Consider the following 23,229-nt stretch of genomic DNA (forward strand, 5'->3'; position numbering starts at 1 on the left):
TTAAAAAGAAGGAACGCACCGGTGAGCTCAGCAACACCAAAAGACCCGTAAGACCACGGAAAACAATAGTGGTGGATGACCAAAGAATTCTTTCCCTGGTGAAGAAAACACCCTTCACAACAGTTGGCCAGATCAATAACACTCCCCAGGAGGTAGGTGTATGTGTGTCAAAGTCAACAATCAAGAGAAGACTTCACCAGAGTGAATACAGAGGGTTCACCACAAGATGTAAACCATTGGTGAGCCTCAAAAACAGGAAGGCCAGATTAGAGTTTGCCAAACGACATCTAAAAAAAGCCTTCACAGTTCAACAAGATCCTATGGACAGATGAGACCAAGATCAACTTGTACCAGAGTGATGGAAAGAGAAGAGTATGGAGAAGGAAAGGAACTGCTCATGATCCTAAGCATACCACCTCATCAGTGAAGCATGGTGGTGGTAGTGTCATGGTGTGGGCATGTATGGCTACCAATGGAACTGGTTCTCTTGTTTTTATTGATGATGTGACTGCTGACAAAAGCAGCAGGATGAATTCTGAAGTGTTTCGGGCAATATTATCTGCTCATATTCAGCCAAATGCTTCAGAACTCATTGGATGGCGCTTCACAGTGCAGATGAACAATGACCCAAATCATACTGCAAAAGCAACCAAAGAGTTTTTTAAGGGAAAGAAGTGGAATGTTATGCAATGGCCAAGTCACTTCATTTCACTTGCTGAAGACAAAACTGAAGGGAAAATGCCCCAAGAACAAGCAGGAACTGAAGAAAGTTGCAGTAGAGGCCTGACAGAGCATCACCAGGGATGAAACCCAGCGTCTGGTGATGTCTATGCGTTCCAGACTTCAGGCTGTAATTGACTGCAAAGGATTTTGAGCCTGATCCTCCGTTCTGGACTTGCAGGAGCGCACGGCATTATACTGATTTATAATGCTGTGTGCCTCTGCTAGACCTTACTTCTACAGAATCATAGTGACATAAAGCTGCTAGTATGACTCTGCAGAAGTAAGGTCAAGCAGAGGCACACAGCATCATAAATCATGATAATGCCGGAGGATTATGCTCACACACGGAGAGTGATCCACGCAATGGACTCGCTCGTGTGCAACAGCCCTAAGGTGCATGAGGGATCTGTAATCATGGGCAAAATAGGGCATGCTTCTGTGGTGTCACCACTGATATGTGATTACGTACTTTAAAGTCAATAGGTATGTGTTCTGTCTGTGTAGACCATGGACAGGACAGGCCTGACATGTGAAAGAAGCCTTACACCAATATCACACTAAAGTAATTGAATGTAATGAGAAAAAATAGTGTAGTGGGGCAAAAGATCAAGTTGGTGTATTATAGTGCCCTGGACAATGTAAGCTCTAATCACAGTTCTTTTTGAGGTGTATCTGCTGTTATCATTTTATGCATAAATAGCGGTACATGTAAATACATGCATTTCCTTTTTCCCTGCCCGCAGGCTGCACATAACTGTTCAGAATCGCCCCCCCCCCCCCCCATCACTCAAAAGTATGTCTTCAGTAATATCATAACGGGGAGGAGAGAAAGGAGAGGGAGAAAAATGGGGCTGAAATTACAGCCAGTCTGTGTGACTGTTGTGAGAAACTTGGAGCAAAAGAGGGAGTCATCAGGTTACCACATCAGTGCCCACCCCCTTCTCCAGATTCAAACACAAAAGAACCCAGAACTCAAAGGGAATGTAGCAGTAAATTTGTTTTGACTGAGGGCTCATGCACATGACTATTTTGCGAATCGTATGCGGACCCAGTCACCTAAATGGGGCCGCAAAAGATGCAGACAGCCAGGGGCGTTGCTAGGTTAAAATCATCAGGGCTTGGGCCCCTTATGTTTTGTCCCAGGCCCCGAATGTACTGCTTGCCTGTTAGATACAACTGTATTGCTGTCCTCAGGACGGAAATACAATTGAATCGAATGCCCTGCAAGAGCTGAAGGACCTGTGATGACATCACAGGTCATGTGATCAGTGCTAAATGCAGTAGCTGAAAAGGACCTGCGATGATGTCACCATCATGTGACCAGTGCAGGAGAGGACGGCTCAGCAGTGAAGAGAAGTCCTGGGAAGAAGCTATGTTGAGGTCTGCTACATGAGGAGAGGTAAGTGGAGGGGTAGATTACTCAGTGTGATAGGCAGAGCAATGTTGTAGTTGTAGTTATTTAACTGGGACTGTATGTTAGGGCTGAAGGGAGGAAAGTTATTTACATGGTACAGTGATTTACATGGGATTGAAAGTTGAGGGAGTGATGTTATTTACATGGGAATGCATATTGGAGGTGGCTGGGTCAGGGTGATGTTATTTACATGGGACTATATGTTGAAGGTGGCTGTGGGAGGGAGTGATATTATTTACATGGGACTAAATGTTAAGGGGTAATGTGATTTACATGGGACTGCATGTTGGAGGGGGTGATTTTATTTACATGGGACTGTATGTTGAAAGTGACTGGGGGAGGAAGTGATGTTATTTACATGGGACTGAATATTGAGGGGGTGATGTTATTTACATGGGGCTGTATTTTGAAGGCGGCTGGGGAGGGGCATATGTTCTTTACATGAGACTGTATGTTGAAGGTGGCTGGGGAGGGGGCAATGTTATTCACGTGGGACTGTATATTGAGGGGGGCAGGAGAGATGGTGTGATGTTATTTACATGGGACTGTATTTTAGAGGGGGCTGTAGATAGAAAGGGATGTTATTTACATGGGACTGTATATTGGAGGGGGCCAGAGAGATGGTGTGATGGTATTTACATGGCACTCTATGGCGAAGAAGGGAAATAATGTTATTTACATGGGACTGTATGGTGGAAGGGCTGAGGAATTATCATTTCTGAGGACAGTAAATGGAGGAATTTAACTACAGGGGGCATTGCAGGGGGCATTATAAATACTGGGAGAGTTTCAGGGCAAGCATTATAACAGTAGGGGGCGATATAAATACTGGGGCACTTCAGGGTGAGCATTATAACAGTAGGGGGCATTATAAATACTGGGGGCATTTTAAACCCAGGATATAGGAGGGACTTATAGATCTGCATTATTTCTACTAAGAGCACTTTGGGGGTCTTATCACTACTGAGAGGTCAGTAGATAGCTTTATTAGCACTGGGGGAATCATAGGGGGGCCTTATTTCTACTGGGGGCTCTGTAAGGGCATTATTAATACTGGAGGGCTCTTCAAATAATGGGGGCACTCTTTGGGAGCATTATCACAGTTGGGGGCACTGTAGGGGGCAGTATTACTAATGAGGGCATTCTAGAAGGGAATTACTATTGGTGGGACTATGAGGAGCACTATTACTATGGGGGGGGCACTCATTTTTCTTCAAGATAGTATTTGGAGGTACAGAAAAATGAGGAAGCTAAGATGTCTGTGTGTCACACTCTGCAGAGATGAGGTGCGGCTGAGAGAAGTTGTCCGGACGGAATGGAGAAGATGATGACAGAGAAGAGCTATATCAGAGGAGACGTCACCTGGGAGGAACTGGATTTGAGAGGTTAGTGCTGCTGTATAGCTGTATAGCTATAGCGGGCTTAGGGGTCGTTTGGTCGACTTAGAGAATTGGGCCATATGCATTGGGGCTTGGGCCCCGGATCTTTTGAGACCCTAGCAATGCCCCTGCAGACAGCACATCCGTGTGCTGCCCGCATCCGTAAGTCAGTTCCTGGGCCCCACAAAAAAATCAAACATGTCCTATTCTTGTCTATTTTGTAGACAAGGAGAGGACATTTGTGAAGGAGTGAAAATAATGGTGGCACGCTCTTGACTGGTATTTGTATTTTGCGGATCTGCCTTTTCTAAACCGCAAAAACTGCTTCTGCCGTGTGCATGAGCCCTAAGTATAATATTTTCTTTATTGTGTTTTCTGTACATGGTTATGGGGGCAGCCATCTTGCCTGACCTGTTGCCCTGCTGTGCTCACAGCACTTTGCTTTATAGCAGCCACATTGACATTAAATGAGCAGTTTGGGGGTGACTGGTTGGGAGAGTGGTGTGGGCATGCTCTTGACTTGTACCAGCTGGAGGAGAATGTGTGATGTGGCTATCATCTCTTGTCAATGGTGTGATCTTGTGTTATCTGCCTGCAGCTTTATAATAGAGATGTTATCTTTCATAGTAATTATGCATATAGTGATAATATGATGCCTGCTGAGAAGTGATCTCTGCAGATCATGGAGTGTCAGTCAATGATGTTAAAACTGTAGGATTTCATTTTTTTTAAATATAGAAAATTAGACAAAAAAATTAAGATTTAATGATGAGAGATTTTATATCAAATTGTATTTAAACAATCTTTTTTTATGTAATTGTGATGAAATCATAAAGAGGGAAGGAAATAAAATAGGAAGCATAAAAGTGAATCCTTATTATAACTCATTACCTAAAGCTTAAAAATAAAGCTATAAAATGAAATGTATAAATATTGACAGAAATATGTGATTATCTGTAAAGATATCGAATAATATATTATAGGGGACAGTGATGGGGTCTTGCAGCAGTCCAGATGTAATATGTTGTCCAGGACTTGCAGCCTATTTGCCAAATTTATTATCTTATTCAATTTTTTTCAGTGTTAGGACCATAAATAAAATAATTAATTAAACAAAGACATGATTTTACATTTACCGTACCTGTTTTCTGGATAACGGCTGTGTTCTTGGAAACGGTAGGTTTCTCACTAAGGCCACAAATGTTCTCACTGAACACTCTGAAGTAGTATTCATTACCCATGATTAGGTCTGAAATTGTACATTGGGTTTGCCGGTTGTGTTCAAATACAGTAAACCATTCCTATGGGAAGGAAATGCGCATGATGTGTCAGCATAAAATCATAGGGCTACAACAAAGAATGCTTAGAACAGCATTAGGTTTTGCCATGGTATATAATCTACTCTATTACTACACTTACAGCCAAATGCACAAATGTTAGATTTGCTGCAGATTAGTTGCAGATTTTCTTTGCAGAATCCACAAATATAGTAAAGTATAATCCATGTGAATAGGATCTTAATGACTGAGACATTTCAGGCCTTTATGCCTTTTCTGCATTTCTTTTAGTTTATTCATTGATGACCTAACAAAAGTATATTTACACCATATTTATAGTACATGTTGTAACCATTATGTCCATACCAAACATATGAGGGATTATTCCTGTACAGTAGATACATGTTATGAAATAAAGAATATTTTACTTAAGAAATGTCCATTTTGTGTCATTTTGTATTTTTATTTTTTTACAATACTTTATTTTGTCAACTTTTATGTGTTTCATTTTAAAGGGATTGTCTCATCACAGACAATGGGGGCAAATCGCTAGGCTATGCCCCCATTGTCTTATAGGTGCAGGTTCCACTGCTGGGACCCGCACCTATATCGAGAACGGAGCCCCGAAAGTGGTGGAGGGCGCATTGCGCACACGCAGCTGTCCTCCAATAATTTTCTATGGGAAGCCGAAAATAGCCGAGCACTGGCTCGGCTATTTCCACCGAGACCATAGAAGTGAATGGGAGCGATGGCCAGTCAGGCATAAGTGCGCTTCCATTCACTTCTATGAGGAGCATGCTTGGTGGTGGCCAGACTGGAGTCCTCCAGCCACCATTTTGCGGGGCTCCGTTCCTGATATAGGTGCGGGTCCCAGCGTTGGGACCTGCACCTATAAGACAATGGGGGGCATATCCTAGCGATATGCTCCCATTGTCTGTGTGGAGACAACTCCTTTAACTCCTTCCAGCTCAGTGACATCACAGATTACTGGTAGTTAACGCTCTGTGCCATAATAGTATGTTATGGTGTACTCTGTTATATACAACCAGAGGCGTAGCTATAGGGGTCATAGTGGTCGCAATTGCGACTGGGCCCCTAACCCAGGGGGCCCGCAGGGCCTCCCGTACTAGTGTCGCACCACCAATTACTGTCTTACAAAATGAATACTAGTGTGGGCTTCTATTATGGAAACGCTCACTAGTATACAGGAGACGTGGTCTTCTCTGACGTACGCAGTAAGGTCACAGTGTAGAGCGGGCTCGGAGAATACCAGGGAGTGGTGAATGAAGGAGAGGTAAGTTTATTTAGGGTCCATTCACACGTCCGTAAGTGTTTTGCAGATCCGCAAATTGCGGATCCGCAAAACACGGACACCTGCAATGTGCGATCCGCAATTTGCACACCGCACATCACAGACACTAATATAGAAAATGCCTTTTCTGGTCCGCAATTGCGGACAAGAATAGGACATGTTCTATTTTTTTCAGGAACAGAATTGCGGATCCCGGAAAAACGGATCCCGAAAAAACGGATGCGGATCCCGAAAATGCGGATCCCGAAAATGCGGATCCCGAAAATGCGGATTTGCATCCGTTCCAGCCCCATTGAAAGTTAATGGGTCCGCAAATTGCGGAACGAATGCGGACCCAAATTACGGACGTGTGAATGGACCCTTATTTTTAAGTCTAATCTGATTTCTGACATGGAGGTCTAAACGGGGTCTTATTTGAGGTTTGATATGGGGGTCTGATCTCAGGTCTGATATGGGGGGCTGATTTGAAGTCTGAAGGGGGTCTGATCTTAGGATATAATATGGGGTCTGATCTTGGGATATAATATGGGGGTCTGATCTGAGGATCTGATATGGGGATCTGATTTGAGGATCTGATATGGGGGTCTAATTGGAGGATGTGATATGGGGTCTGATTTGAGGATCTGAAATGGGGGTCTGATTTGAGGATCTGATATGGGCGTCTGATTTGAGCATCTCATATGGGGGTCTGAATTGAGGATCTGGGGTATTTTTTTGTACTGGTGCACATTATAAGGAGGTATTTTTTGTACTGGGACACATAAAAAGGGGAGATTTGTTGTACTGGCACACATAAAAAGGGGAGATTTGTTGTACTGGCGCACATAAAAAGGGGGGATTTGTTGTACTGGTGCACATTATAAGGGGGTATTTTTTGTACTGGCACACATAAAAAGGGGAGATTTGTTGAACTGGTGCACATAAAAAGGGGGGATTTATTGTACTGGTGCACATTATAAAGGGGTATTTTTCTACTGGCACACATTTTAAGGGGTATTTTTCTACTGGCACATTATAAGGGAGTATTTCTTGTACTGGCACACATTATAAGGGGGTATTTTTCTACTGGCATACATTATAAGGGGGTATCTTTGTATTAGCACACATTATAAGGGGGTATTTTTCTACTGGCACACATTTTAAGGGGTATTTTTCTACTGGCACATTAGGTGTCATTTTTCTACTGGCACACATTATAAGGAGAATTATTACTACTGGGGGACTATGGGGAACATGATTACTAGTATGAGCACTGTTGGGGGCATTATTACTTTTGGGCCACAGTGGGGAAATTATTATTGTTGGGGGCACTGTTAACACTATGCACTCTGGCAGATAATTATTTCTATTGCTGGGACTTTGGGGAGAACTATTACTGTGAAGGCAGCCTGGCACAGTATCAGCTTAGCACCGTTATTTTGGGGGGACTTTACATTTATAACACTATTAGTGTCAGGGATACTATTTGCTGGGCACAGTTATTTTTTAGGGCACTGTGTGCCAATAATTATTGAAGGGGGAACTTTCTGTGTGGTACTAGTATTTTCAGGAGGACTGTTTAGGCAGTATAATATTGGTGTGCACAGTGGGAACAGTATTGGGGTGGAAGGATGGGGTGTTGAGAAGGTGGGAGGATGATGGAAAAGAAGCAAAGTAAGATGTCTGTCAAACTCTGTAGAGACAAGAGATGGCTGAAAGAAATCATCATGGCGGTCTGGTCTGAATGGAGAAGATGAGGAAAGAGAACATCTACATCAAAGGAGACCTCACTGGATGTAAGAGGTGTGTGGTGCTGTATTATCCTGTATGTTTTGTAGCACTGTATGTAATGTTTTCCATGTATGACTTTAACAGTAGGGATGAAGGGAAGGGGTTAGGTTGTGAATTTAGCATAGGGGGTGCCTTTCAATTTTTGCCTCAGGCAGCAGAAAGGCTAGGTGCACCCCTGCCGCTTGCCACAAAGAGAGGGAAGGGGGGGAGGGCAAGTTGAACCCTTGCACCAGGGCCCATGAGCCTGTAGCTATGCCCCTGTATACAACTACCTGTGTGCAGTAGAATCACTTAAGAGTGGAGTTGTTTTCTGTTTCCTGGGAAATGTTTTAACATATAGCTAATAAAGATTGCAAGACTTTTTGCTTCACCCCTGGATCAAAGGTCCTTGTTCAGGATATACAGCTGGCACCTAGCTCTCACTGCGAGCGATAACTTAACACCTCACTTGCAGCTGTCAATAGAGATTCCAGCATCGGAGGGTTTAGACAGAAGGAGCTCCCTCTGTCCTCCGACTGCATTCACAGGGTGCTAAGTACTTAACATGGCAAATGGGGTCTTCTAGGCCTACCATGTCCTGGACACTATTACATTCTGCTAGTCAGAATGACTATGCAGTGTAATACAGAAGTATTTCAGTGTATAGTACAAGCAATCAAAAGATTGCAGGTTCAAGTCCCTTAAGGGGACTAAAAAAAGAATGTAAAAAAAGTTAAGTAAAGTTTATAAAAATGTAAATATTGAATATTGGGAGCAGTGATGGCCAGTTCGCATTGTTCGCCCGCGAACACATGCGGGCTGCCATCTTTTCTCACAAGTCTGGCGATGCACAGGTAAGCCCTTACCTGTGCCTGTGCGTGAGCCGGTCTGAAATCAAATGCGGTCACCGGGAGCAGGCAGTTCCGAGAACAGCCCGATGAAGGCCCCCGGCGGCTGTTCTCGGAACTGCCTGCTCCTGCTGACCGCATTTGATTTCAGACCGTCTCGCGCACAGGCACAGGTAAGGCTTACCTGTGCATCGCCGGACTTGTGAGAAAAGATGGCAGTTCGCATGCGAACTGGCCATCACTGAGTCCAAACTTTTCCTATTTACACTTTTTGTATTTTTTTCAGGGCCACTTTAAGTTCCCAGTCCGCCCCTGATCTTTATGGTTTATTAAACATACATTATATGAGCATGGGTGGACAATGCCACCAGATGACGATCCTGCGAGCCCTGGTTCTAACATGATATGGTCATTTCACAATGTTAAACTTTTTTTGAGCTTTAGTTTAAACAATGTTTTAGTCTGTACTGATAAAATGATATGCGTGTGCAATCATGAGAGAAGAATTTATAAAGTACTTAAGAGTCTAACTGCACTTATTCCCTGTTGCTGGAGGATGGACACAACACTGAATACTGTAAATCTATACAATATTGTAGGATTATTTTGTGGTTGAGATAAATCGTATTGTAGCACATATCTTTGTAGACATATTTATAGGTGTTCTCTGGGATGTACATATTGATGAGCTCAGCTTAAGATAGGTTGTCAATATAAGATCGGCAGGGGTCTGACTTCTGGGAAGAGGCCACTGCTCTCTGAGCACTTAGGGGTCTTCCTAGGCCACGTAAAATCACGTTCATCAGTCATGTGACCTAGGAGTAGCTCAGCCCCATTCAAGTGAATGGGGCTGAGCTGCAGTACCAAACACAACCTTTAAGCAATGTACAGAACTGTGCTTGGTAAACTGCAAGGAGGCCGCAACGCTCACGAAAGCACTGCGGCCCCCTCCTCCTCAAACAGCTGATCTGCAGGGGTCCAGGGAGTCGGATCCTATTTTGATTACCTATCCTAAGTATAGGTCATCAATATTTAAATCCCGGAGAACCTCTTTAAAATGTGAAACCTTACTATATGTATATATATACACTCACCTAAAGAATTATTAGGAACACCATACTAATACGGTGTTGGACCCCATTTTGCCTTCAGAACTGCCTTAATTCTACGTGGCATTGATTCAACAAGGTGCTGATAGCATTCTTTAGAAATGTTGGCCCATATTGATAGGATAGCATCTTGCAGTTGATGGAGATTTGAGGGATGCACATCCAGGGTATGAAGCTCCCGTTCCACCACATCCCAAAGATGCTCTATTGGGTTGAGATCTGGTGACTGTGGGGGCCATTTTAGTACAGTGAACTCATTGTCATGTTCAAGAAACCAATTTGAAATGATTCGAGCTTTGTGACATGGTGCATTATCCTGCTGGAAGTAGCCATCAGAGGATGGATACATGTTCTCATTCTGTTTACGCCAAATTCGGACTCTACCATTTGAATGTCTCAATAGAAATCGAGACTCATCAGACCAGGCAACATTTTTCCAGTCTTCAACAGTCCAATTTTGGTGAGCTCGTGTAAATTGTAGCCTCTTTTTCCTATTTGTAGTGGAGATGAGTGGTACCCGGTGGGGTTTTCTGCTGTTGTAGCCCATCCGCCTCAAGGTTGTGCGTGTTGTGGCTTCACAAATGCTTTGCTGCATACCTCGGTTGTAACGAGTGGTTATTTCAGTCAACGTTGCTCTTCTATCAGCTTGAATCAGTCGGCCCATTCTCCTCTGACCTCTAGTCATCCACAAGGAATTTTTGCCCACAGGACTGCTGCATACTGGATGTTTTTCCCTTTTCACACCATTCTTTGTAAACCCTAGAAATGGTTGTGCGTAAAAATCCCAGTAACTGAGCAGATTGTGAAATACTCAGACCGGCCCGTCTGGCACCAACAACCATGCCACGCTCAAAATTGCTTAAATCACCTTTCTTTCCCATTCTGACATTCAGTTTGGAGTTCAGGAGATTGTCTTGACCAGGACCACACCCCTAAATGCATTGAAGCAACTGCCATGTGATTGGTTGACTAGATAATTGCATTAATGAGAAATAGAACAGGTGTTCCTAATAATTCTTTAGGTGAGTGTATATATATATATATATATATATATACACACACACCATATTTTTTGCCCTATAAGACGCACCTAGGTTTTAGAGGGTGAAAATAGGAAAAAGTGTGTTAAAATAAAAAAATAACAGAACAATATTTTAACACTGTAAACATTAACAGTAGTTAATATTATCGGCCCACAGTCTTATGAATTTTGACTTCCATCATTCCATGTGCCTCACATTAATAATAAGTGGCCTGTATTCTGTAACTCACATAACCCTACGTTGCCCATTATTTGAGAAGGTACCATACTTTGGGGGTCACTTTCTATTAATGGGAGGCACATGGGGTCCACTCCAAAAGCATGTGCCCAGCCTGACATTAAAAATAAGTGACCCCCATCATGTTTAAAACATGGTAGTGGCAAGATTGGAGTCACATTATCCCCGATCTTGCTGGCTGACTGGTACATACTAGAGTATGTTATTGCCTGCCTTTATATTGAGGCAGGCTAATCACTATTGCAGTTGCACTGTATGGGGGATACCTGCTATGCCGCTGGGCTGGCTGCTGCTGAGTGCAGTGCACACTGTGGGGCTGGGGCCGGACTGATACTGAGGAGGACAGGACAATTAGAAGGAAAAGAGAGTAGGCTGCTGCTGCTGCTGTTCGCGACGCTCACTAGCTCAGACGGCACAGCAGTTTATTTCCTCTCCAGTCCCTCCTCCTTCTCTAATTATTGGCACATTCATTAGTGCAGTGGCGCGGGCAGCTTCAGAGCCCACTGTATTCATTGGGGCCGAGGCAGTCGCATCATAAGAGGGAGGGACTCCCTCCTTCTTTCTCCACTGAAGTGAACATGACGCGCGCAAGCAGCGCACCGACCACATTATCAATGCTGCAGGAGCACTGCCGGCCGGGCCGTTATCCATGCCCAAGCACCAGGTTCTTCCCTCTTCCTCAGTAGGTACCGTACATGCCAGGATCCATGTCCGATACATCGCAGGCTGCTGTCCTTATGCAGCACAGCCTGCTATGTATCGGCCCCATGCAAAGCACCGACCATTTTTTCCCCCACCCCTGTATTCATCCTATAAGACACACTATCATTTCCCCCCACTTTGGAGGGGGGAGAAAGTGTGTCTTATAGGGCGAAAAATACGATATGTGTGTGTATATATATATATATATATATATATAAATATACTGTATATATATAAAATGCTATCTCTATATTATTGTGGAAAGAAGACAAGATGCAGTATTCAAGGGGTTGTTCTGGGGAAATACATATTTTTTAAGAGTCAGGATGAGTTAATAATAAAACTATAAATGTTACTCAACTCCTAGTTCCCCCCTCCGCTACCATCCTGACATTCTTCTGCTCCATAATGCTTTGCAGTCATGGTCCTGGCTTGAAACACGGGAAAAGGCTGGAAATGCTGCCTCAGCTAATCACTGGCTAAAGCGGTTTAGCGCTGTGGACAGTGCTTGGCTGAGCAAGGTCAAGCCTCCCTCCTCCCCCAGTTGCACGATGAAGATAAACAACCACAGATCAACCATACTTACCATTGTTTTCTTGTCAGCTTTTTGTATAGTGTAGCCTGTGACTTCTGAATTTCCATTGTCTTTTGGAGGTAACCACTCCACAAAAGCATTAAATCCCCAAACCTCTTTCACGGATACTGCTTGAGGAGGGCCAGATTTTTCTAGGAATATCAAAAAGTCTTTGAAAGTAATTGCTCAGAAAGATGATATTCATACATTCAATACAGTACATTGTTGATACTTAGGATAGCAACCAGCAGCTACCTATGTAGGGAAAATGTAGCACTACATCGTGGCCCTTCAGATGCATAGTCGTCATATAATACATGAACAGCTAGAGTTGGCCTCATAATAAATATGAGCGATTAAATGACAATGGAGAAATTGCTGGTTTCTCACCAATCGTGATGTTTCATCCTGCTAAAAAAATTATTTTCCTCAGTCATAGATCTGTTCGTATAATATGGAGATGTCTATTCACTTGGAGATCACATAGAGGCATTCCCTCAGAAGCCCACCTTCATGAGTATTCATCTTTACATGTAACATACAGTGACGACTTTGTGGCGAACGATTAACGAGTGAAAGTATGAACGAACATCGCTCTATGTAATAAGCACATTTTTGTTCGCTAACGAGTCGAAAGATCTTAGATCTAGAGTCGTTATCTGCAAGACATCTACTGGTCTAATACAAGCCTCAGAATCTGCTATATGGGAGGAAATAGCCATCATATTAAAGATGAAAACCAGTGGCATTGTGAATATGGACTTAATATGGACCTAATGGTTGATAAAACCTCTTGACAGGTGATGAAATGATAACCTGGTGCATGAGACTGTCAACATCTTACTAGCCAGATGATGAAATCAAACCTGCAGGCAGAGCCATAAAATAACTCAGAGGCCTTGCCAAGTTCCCAGAAGAGCAGAAGCGCCTACATGACCAATTCAGGACTGGTAAATTCACACTTTCAACTCCGAATTAGGAGGGATTAAAATAAACCTTCTCTCACATTCTGTAGCTTGTGATGGATCTCTCTGCCTTTGCAGGCAGCTCTGGATACTGTCCAGCAAGATGAGATAAATAAAGCTGAAATAAAGGAACCTGATCTATGTAGACATTGCTCTCACATGAACTTTGAATGCAGACAGTCAGACATATAAAGAGGTTTTATGAACATAGATAGAGTTAATGGGGTTCTCCAGGATTTAACAAATGTAAGAAGTGTTGTATTATGGCATATTATATTATCCTACACAACGATACCTAAAAGAGACCTGCACATTTAAAGAATATACTACTACTGTGTTGACTCCATTGTTTACCCTGCTAAGCAGCTCAAAGTGGGTGAGATTGACAAGGCTGTTGTTAAAGGAAATGTGTGACCAAAAAATGTATCTGCCAGTTAAAGCCAGATAGTAGCACACATCCTTTTTTTAAAATCTGTTTTTATTTCCTGATTACAGATTTTTTTATGCTCTTTACTGAACAGGATTATGGGGGCGGCCATCTTGCCTGAGCTGTTCTTAACAGTGTTTAGAAAGTATTTAGAAAATTGCTTTATTGCAGCCCCATGGACCATAGACACAATGGTCAGGAGGGGACCTCATTGACTTCTATGTTAGAGTTTTCTAGGCATGTTCTGTGACCTGTTCAGAGGTTATTGTACAAGGAAATAATAGATAATCTCTGACAGTCACCTATAGTGAAGGGTGTATTCTGACTTATCTGTACACAGAGGCAGGATTAGAATGGCAGATAAGCAGATAAAGGCAGTAAAGTGATTGGCACAGACCAAGAAGTAGCGCCTATTATTAGGCCTTGTGGCCAGTGCAAAAACTGCAGGATTTTATCATTTTTGTTCAAATATATATTATGTGACTTGGAAAAAAATGTTTCGCATATGTTGATGGCTGTGGGCAATGTACACCCACTGTGGCATCAACACAGTAATGAATGAAACCACACATATGATAAAGCAATCCACATCCCTTCTTCTGGGATGGACTTATTCTTTGGACATCAGACTACTGTACAGCATTGCTTACATTTCCTAAAGCAGCCCTATTACAATGGGTCTTGTAAATGTTATACTTCATGGGTTAATAAAAAGGGGCATGCCATCATGTGCTCCAAGACAGAGCCTAACAGAAAAGAATATCTGCAGTAAAATCTGATTTGTTTATGCATAATTTACTAATCTGAATGTGTACAATCATGTATCCCCATACGTTGGCTACTCACCACATCCCCATATCTTCAACATCATGTAGTCAAGCATCACCAGAATTATTTGCGTAATTATGTTTTGCTATTATAATCATGTATTTAACTAATATAACTAAATAATCAAGCATTTGTCTAATTGTGTAATCATGTTTTGCCAAGTAATCATGTAATTTTGAGATCTTCTTGTAATTTTCTAGTTATTTTTGTAAAAAATCCTTTCAATTGTTCTCCCTATCTTTTATCATGTACCCAACACTTATGGCATTACATTGGGTGGGGGACAAGCTGAACCCCCCCCCTTTAGGGTTCCACCCTAGGACTGCCCAAATCACATCTGTGTCTTATGAATTATGTGTGTCTTTGATGAAAAAATAATGTCTACTATTTATATCCATCAGCTTGATAAAGGGCTTCCACCAAAGAGCTCGAAACGTTGCACTGATGAATATATTGCACTGAAATGAGCTTTTTTACCACTGCTGTTGAAAAACAAGAATTTAATAAAAATGCAATGATATGAATTCTATGGTGTGCTGTCTCCTACTACTGTATATACGACATAATAGTAGGAAGGAAGACAAATATTTGGTAACTGTATGAAAAAGTAGGAAATCTTTAGATCTTTGGAAAATGTGTCCACCAAAATTGACCAACTTTTTTGTTGAGTAGGCGCTGATCATAACAATATACAGTAACTGCACATCTTACCACTGCAGTGATAACATTTCCTTTCTTAGTAAGGCAATGCAAAATATTTCAGATCTTGAAAGACCGGAAGGAAGGAAAGACCAGCTGCAATTTAAACTCACCAAGTATAAATGTCCTGTTAATGTATCTGAAGTCTCAGGTGTTGTCAGGTCAGCTCCCTTGTAAGATAATACAAGACACCTGCTATATCACTACACAGTTTTAATTTGTCTAATAGGGTTACCTAAGGGTACTAGAACATGTGTGTGGCTAAGCCGCGTAATGGCTTTGGGGTTACCACTAATCGCTGGCTCTGGTATCCACTGGTATGCACCGCTGAAGGTGCATGTGTAATAGCACCCTGAACAGATTTAACAACCAAGGCTCAGTTAGCATAGACATGACTGCTCTAAAGTGTTAATGGACTTGTATGAAAACTGACAATCACTTTAATGGGAGCTGAGCTGCAGTAACCCGGTATGACCACTACACTTTAAATGGAGCCATGCTTTTAGTTCCTGTTTCGGTGCCCATGGCTGCAAGTAACAGCTGATCTGTGGGGGTGTCAGGTCTTAGACCCCCACAATCTGATACCTGTCCTGAATATAGGTCATAAATATTGTTAGCAAAAAAAAAAATATGTACTTAAGAAAAACAAAAAGTAGATTAGTTACCCATTACCCCTCTCTTCTATTCAGAATACATGTATCCCCATCCAAGTCAAACATAAAAGATTAGAAATAGGGGTGAGCGAATCGCATTTCGGATCCAAGATCTGAAGTTGATTTGTTCTGCAACTTCGTTTTAATGCTGTACGGAGACCTGTCTCTGTACAGCATTAAAATGTATGGGCTTCGCAGAGGCAAACTTCGTTAAGTCCAAAGTTGCGCAATACCTAAGTGAAGAACTTCAGCCTTCGATTCTACAACTTTAAAATTATTTTAAAACAGCAATCCAAAGTTGGCTTTGGACTTAACGAAGTTTGCCTCCGCAAAGCCCATACAGTTTAATACTGTACAGAAACAGGTGTCCGTTGGGGCATTAAAACGAAGTTAGGGAATGAATCGACTTCGGATCTTGGATCCGAACCGTTATTCACTCACCCCTAATTGGGAAGAACAGCTGTCGAACATTCTAAAACTTTGGCAGATCTCCCACTGCTTCCACCCTGCTGTCTCACAGGCACGCCTCCACCCTGTTGTCTCACGGGCACTCTGCCACCCTCGCCCCCTGATGATGACGATGCCCCTCCTTCACCCGACTCCCACGTGCAATCGGCTACATTATCATCTACATCTGTTTGGTCATCAGTTGTGTCATCCTCCCCTGTCCCTTGCACACATCACTAACCTCTTGCAACATGTGCTTGTACCCGGCATCATTGGTAGAGGAGTCCGGAGCTGACCTCTCCTCTAAGTCTGTGTTGGCCTGTAACTGCTGACTGTCCTCAAAGCTCATCCTCACCGAAAAGCGGAGCAGAGCCAGTGGCTATCATTACTTGACTAGCAGAAGGAGTAGCAAAAGCAAGAGGCAGGTTCAGGACAGGTGAGGGCACAGAGGCAGTTCCTGGGCCATGGCAACTAGCGCGGTGTCAGAGAAACCCACCGATTCCTGGCTGTATCTGATGTCACTTGAGAAGGTGTTAAAGAGCGAGTCAACCATTCTAGTACAGCTGGATTGTTGGTGAAAACATGACTAGAGTTGAGCGAACCCGAACTGCTTCGGGACCGTACCAAAATTTTCATCAAAATTTCGGTGTTTGGGCATTTAATAAAACTTGTTCAAACAATCAACAAGTTTTTAAGCTATGGGCACTTAGAAGCCATCACAGCCATGCCTAGTAATGGCATGGCTGTGATTGGCCGGTGCATCATGTGACCCAGCCTCTATACAAGCTGGATCACACGTAGCACCGCCCATCTGCTCTGAGTAGTGCAGGGACAGGAAGCAGGCAGGTGAAGTGAGGGAGAGTGTTAGGAATTTCATCTGGCTATTTGTTCTGTGGGTGACCTATAGTGATTTATTTGTGGGTGCAATACACCAGCTTTGCACACCTGGCACAGAAATATAATAATTAATCTGGCTGTTAATTCTGTGGGTGACCTATAGCGATCTTTTGTGGGTGCAATGCACATTCTTTGTACCCCTGACACAAAAATATAATAGTTAATCTGTCTGTTAGTTCGGCCGGTGACATATACCCATTTTTGGTGTGAGGTACACCTGCACTGCATACGAGACAAGGAAATGAATATAGTTAATCTGTCTGTTAGTTCGGTGGGTGACACATTCCCATTTTTGGTGTGTGGTACACACAGGTGCCACTGTATCTCCAGAGGGGAAGGAAGAGGCTGAGACTGCAGCAGAAGAGGGAGCAGGAGGAGCCTGAGATATTTCACGGTTTTTGAGGTGTTTACTCCAATGCAGCTCGTGCTTTGCATTTAGATGCCTGGCCATGCAGGTGGTGCTCAGGTTTAAAACATTTATGCCTCGCTTCAGGCCCTGATTGCACAGCGTGCAAACCACTCGCGTCTTGTTGTCAGCACATTGTCTGAAGAACTGCCACACTGGGGAACTCCTTGGAGCTGGCTTTGGTGTGCTCAGTCCCTGGGTGAAGTGGGCAGTAGCAGGCTTACTGGCTAGGGGATTCCCACCTGCCAGTACAGGTGTACCTCCTGCAAAAAATGGGTATATGTCACCCACCGAACTAACAGATGGATTAACTACAGGGTGGGCCATTTATATGGATACACCTTAATAAAATGGGAATGGTTGGTGATATTAACTTCCTGTTTGTGGCACATTAGTATATGTCAGGGGGGAAACTTTTCAAGATGGGTGGTGACCATGGCGGCCATTTTGAAGTCGGACATTTTGAATCCAACTTTTGTTTTTTCAATAGAAAGAGGGTCATTTGACACATCAAACTTATTGGGAATTTCACAAGAAAAACAATGGTGTGCTTGGATTTAACGTAACTTTATTCTTTCATGAGTTATTTACAAGTTTCTGACCACTTACAAAATTTGTTCAATGTGCTGCCCATTGTGTTGGATTGTCAATGCAACCCTTTTCTCCCACTCTTCACACACTGATAGCAACACCACAGGAGAAATGCTAGCACAGGCTTCCAGTATCCGTAGTTTCAGGTGCTGCAGATCTCGTATCATCTGAAGGCAATCGTCTATGCTGTGAAGATACGAGATGTGCAGCACCTGAAACTACGGATACTGGAAGCCTGTGCTAGCATTTCTCCTGCGGTGTTGCTATCAGTGTGTGAAGAGTGGGAGAAGAGGGTTGCATTGACAATCCAACACAATGGGCAGCACATTGAACACATTTTATAGGTGGTCAGAAACTGGTAAATAACTCATGAAAGAATAAAGTTACGTTAAAACCAAGCACACCATTGTTTCCCAATAAGTTTGATGTGTCACATGACCCTCTTCCTATTGAAAAAACAAAAGTTGGATTCAAAATGGCCGACTTCAAAATGGCCGCCATGGTCACCACCTATCTTGAAAAGTTTCCCCCCTCACATATACTAATGTGCCACAAACAGGAAGTTAATATCACCAACCATTCCCATTTTATTAAGGTGTATCCATATAAATGGCCCACCCTGTAGTTAATCCATCTGTTAGTTCGGTGGGTGACATATACCCATTTTTTGCGGGAGGTACACCTGTACTGGCAGGTGGGAATCCCCTAGCCAGTAAGCCTGCTACTGCCCACTGCACCCAGGGACTGAGCACACCAAAGCCAGCTCCAAGGAGTTCCCCGGTGTGGCAGTTCTTCAGACAATGTGCTGACAACAAGACACGAGTGGTTTGCACTCTGTGCAATCAGGGCCTGAAGCGAGGCATAAATATTTTAAGCCTGAGCACCACCTGCATGGCCAGGCATCTAAATGCAAAGCACGAGCTGCATTGGAGTAAACACCTCAAAAAACTTGAAATATCTCAGGCTCCTCCTGCTCCCTCTTCTTCTGCAGTCTCAGCCTCTTCCTTCCCCTCTGGAGAGACAGTGGCACCTGCCACCCCGCAAACAGAGGATGTGGCAGCAACACCACCACCTCCACTACCGTCACTGTCCCCAAGCATCTCCACACTGTCCCATGGAAGCGTTCAGCTGTCCACCCCCCAAACACTGGAGAGAAAGAGGAAGTACCCCCCTACCCACCAGCGATCCCTGGCCCTGAATGCCTGCATTTAAAATTCCTGGCCTTTGAAATGCTGTCATTCCGTCTGGTGGAGACAGAGACTTTTAAAAACCTTATGGCGGTGGCTGTCCCACAGTACGTGGTTCCCAGCCGCCACCACTTTTCCAGGCGAGCCATCCCTGCCTTGCCCAACCAAGTGGCGGACAAAATCAGGTGTGCACTGTGCAACGCCATCTGTGGCAAGGTCCACATAACCACCGATACGTGGACCAGTAAGCACGGGCAGGGACGTTATATCTCCCTAAGAGCACACTGGGTAAATACAGTGGCGGCTGGGCCTGAGGTGGATAGTAGTTTGGCGCATGTCCCTTCGCTACCGAGGATTGCAGGAAGTTTCTCGTTGCCTCCTGCTGCCTCCTCATCCTACTCTGCTTCCTCTTCTACCGCCTCCTCATCCGGTCACCATAACACCTGCAGCATCAACTTCAGCACAGCCAGGGGGAAATGACAGCAGGCTGTTTTAAAACTCATCTGTTTGGAGGAAGAACCCCACACCGTGCAGGAGCTGTGGACGGGCATGGAACAACAGACCGATGAGTGGTTGTTACCACTGAGCCTCAAGCCCGGCCTGGTGGTGTGCGATAATGGTCGAAATCTTGTAGCAGCTCTGGGCCTAGCCGGTTTGACGCACATCCCTTGCCTGGCGCATGTGCTGAATTTGGTGGTGCAGAGGTTCCTGAAAAATTACCCCGATATGTCAGAGCTGCTGCAAAAAGTGCGGGCCGTCTGTGAGCGCTTTCAGCATTCTCACCCTGCTGCTACTCACCTGTCTTCGCTGCAGCGCAACTTCGGCCTTCCCGCTCACCGCCTCATATGCGACATACCCACAAGGTGGAACTCCGCCTTGCACATGCTGGAGAGACTGTGCGAGCAGCAGCAGGCGATAGTGGAGTTTCAGCTGCAGCACGCACGAGTGAGTCGCTCTGCGGAACAGCACCACTTCGGCACCAATGAGTGGGCCTCCATGCGGGACGTGTGTTCCGTGTTGTGCTGTTTCGAGTGCTCCACCAACATGACACCGTCCTCAGCGTTACTATCCCACTTCTATGTCACCTTGAAAAAACGCTTTGGGCGATGATGGAAGAGGGATAATTTCCATGGTTATAAGGCCAGTCATTCACAAGTGGCTCAGAGGGTGGGTTCCTGCACCAAAAGAGGCCAGGTACACAACTGTCCAGCCAGGACACCGTTCAATAGGATGATGAGGAGGAGGATGATGAAGAGAAACCGTGTTCACAGCAGGGTGGCACCCAAAGCAGCTTATGGGCATCAATGGAACGTGGCTGGGGGGATACAGAGGACACAGATGATACACCTCCCACAAAGGACAGCATTGCCTCTGGGCAGCCTGGCACACATGAGCGACTACATGCTGCAGTGCTTGCGCAACGACCGCAGAGTTGCCCACATTCTAACCATTGCTGATTACTGGGTGGCCACCCTGGTGGATACACGCTACAAGAACAACATGCTGTCCTTAATTCCGTCACTGGAGCGTGATCTGAAGATGCGCTGCTGATGGCATTCCCACCTGACAGCGGGGGATCAGTGGAAGCACAAGGCGAAGGCAGAGGTGAAGGAAGAAGTTGCCAACGCATCTGGGGCACCGCCAGGACCTCAGAAGGCAGGGTTAGCATGGCCGAAATGTGGAAAAGCTTTGTCAGCACGCCACAACAACCAGCACCACCAGCTGATACGGAACGTCTTAGCAGGAAGCAGCATTTCAGCAACATGGTGGAACAGTATGTGTGCACACTCCTACACGTACTGACTGATGGGTCTGCCCCATTCAACTTCTGGGTCTCCAAATTGGGCACATGACCTGAGCTTGCCCTTTACGCCTTGGAGGTGCTGGCCTTCCCTGGGGCCAGTGTATTGTCCGAACGTGTGTTTAGCACGGCAGGGGGGGTGATCACAGACAAGCGCAGCCGCCTGTCCACAGCCAATGTGGACAAGCTCACGTTCATTAAAATGAACCAGGCATGGATCCCACAGGTCTTGTCCATACCTTGTGCTGAATAGACAAGTATACCGGCCGCACCCAGCCATTGTTATACTCCAGCACATTTTCTCTTTGCGTTCTCTTCTCCATTTCCCAATATTTTGGGGCCTTCCCAAATTTATAAAAAAATATTTAAAAAAATAAAGGAAAAAAGAAACCAGAAACAGTCTTCGCTATCTCCTCCTCCTTCCCCGCAGCTTCCACCTACACCGCCACGTCTACCGCCTCCTCAACCTCCTACTCCACTTTGACCTCCACCTCCTAGTTCAAGATTATTATTTTTTATTTTTATTTCTATTTTATGATATTCCCTATCCACATTTGTTTGCAGGGCAATTGTCCTGCTCTCACCCCCATTTTGCTTCCTTTTGCAGCCCTCTAGCCCTTACTATGACTATTTACAGCCATTTTAGTGCACCAAAGTTTGGGTCCCCATTGACTTCAATGGAGTTCGGGTTCGGGTCCCGAACCTGAACTTTTACACAAAGTTTGGCCGAACCCGGCGAAACCGAACATCCACGGGTCTGCTCATCCCTAAACATGACCACTGGATGAAAGTGGCAGCTTTGGCCTGTTGCTGTAGCTGCTAGCTACACCCCTTGTTCTGCTGCTACTTGTGCTGGCTTGAGACGTTCCTTTGGAGGGCTCAGGCAACGGTCTGTTGGCCATAGTATACAGTAATGTATAGTGTATCAGTAATGTAATGGATTAACTAAGAATGTGGCAGCAGATGAACAAGATAAATGTGGTGATATATTAGACCGCCCTTTAATACTGAGGCACAGTAATTCTATGTATAAACTAACAAATTAACAGGGACTGTTGCAGCAGTTGAAGAAGATGCACACAGTGATATATTAGACCACCCTTTAAAACTGAGGCACAATAATTCTATGTATAAATTAACAAATTAACTGGGAAGGTGGCAGCAGTTCAACAATATGCACACAGCGATATATTACACCGCCCTTTAATACTGAGGCACAGTAAGTCTATGTATAAACTAACAAATTAACTGGAAATGTGGCAGCAGTTCAACAAGATGCACACAGCAATTACACTCAACCTGCATTGCCCCTGCTGTCTCCCTATGCTCTCCAGACAGTCTCTAAAAACTCTCCCTACAATCTCCCTACACTGTCTCGGCACTCTCCCTATCCAATATTTTTCTATTAGCAGTTTCAGCAACACCGTCCCTAGCGCAAAAGTGCTTGTTATGTCTTTCCCTAAGCTCAGCTCAAAGTGAAATGGCAACTGTGCGGGATAAAGCTTTTATAGGGTTGCGACATCAAATGGGATGGCTAACTGCGGATTGACTGGCTGCATATTGAATTCCCGGGCTTCTTACATTGACTTTGTAACACGTGCAGCAGCCATTTAGAAAAAAATTGATTTGTTATTACTAAGTGTGAGGAAATTCAGATTCGTGGCAAATCAAATTTTTCCTAAACTTCGGATAGAATTCCACTTCGGATGCTTCAATTTGCTCAACACTAGTGCTCAGATTGCCTTAAAAAAGTTGCGTATGATGCTGAATGGTCTCCTAGGACTGTGTTCAGCCCCGTAGTAATGTCAAAGTGACAGTGACATATATGGCTATGGGTAAACGGATGGTAGCCAGTGGTAAAAATAAACAGCCTGTTTAATAACACACTGCACTGTGTAAGTTTATTTTAAATTAAAATATGGTCCACAGATTATCCCTCTTTGGTGGCAGATGCCTTCTTC

At 44.2% G+C, this 23,229-nt stretch overlaps 1 protein-coding gene across 5 annotated transcripts in view; it reads right to left on the minus strand.

Annotated features, from left to right (window-relative positions):
- The window catches only part of LOC121001740 (myosin-binding protein C, fast-type-like), a 607,494-nt gene that overhangs the window by 14,253 nt on the left and 570,012 nt on the right, over positions 1-23,229 (minus strand). For all 5 annotated transcript variants that reach the window (XM_040432959.1, XM_040432949.1, XM_040432934.1 and 2 more), the window contains 2 exons: positions 12,380-12,519; positions 4,658-4,817 (listed from right to left, as the gene is read on the minus strand). In XM_040432959.1, coding sequence (XP_040288893.1) covers positions 4,658-4,817; positions 12,380-12,519 — 300 coding nt within the window. The remainder of the gene's footprint in view (positions 1-4,657; positions 4,818-12,379; positions 12,520-23,229) is intronic.

This window comes from Bufo bufo, chromosome 1 (genome assembly GCF_905171765.1).
Source record: "Bufo bufo chromosome 1, aBufBuf1.1, whole genome shotgun sequence".
In the NCBI taxonomy this organism is placed as follows: Eukaryota; Metazoa; Chordata; class Amphibia; order Anura; family Bufonidae; genus Bufo; species Bufo bufo.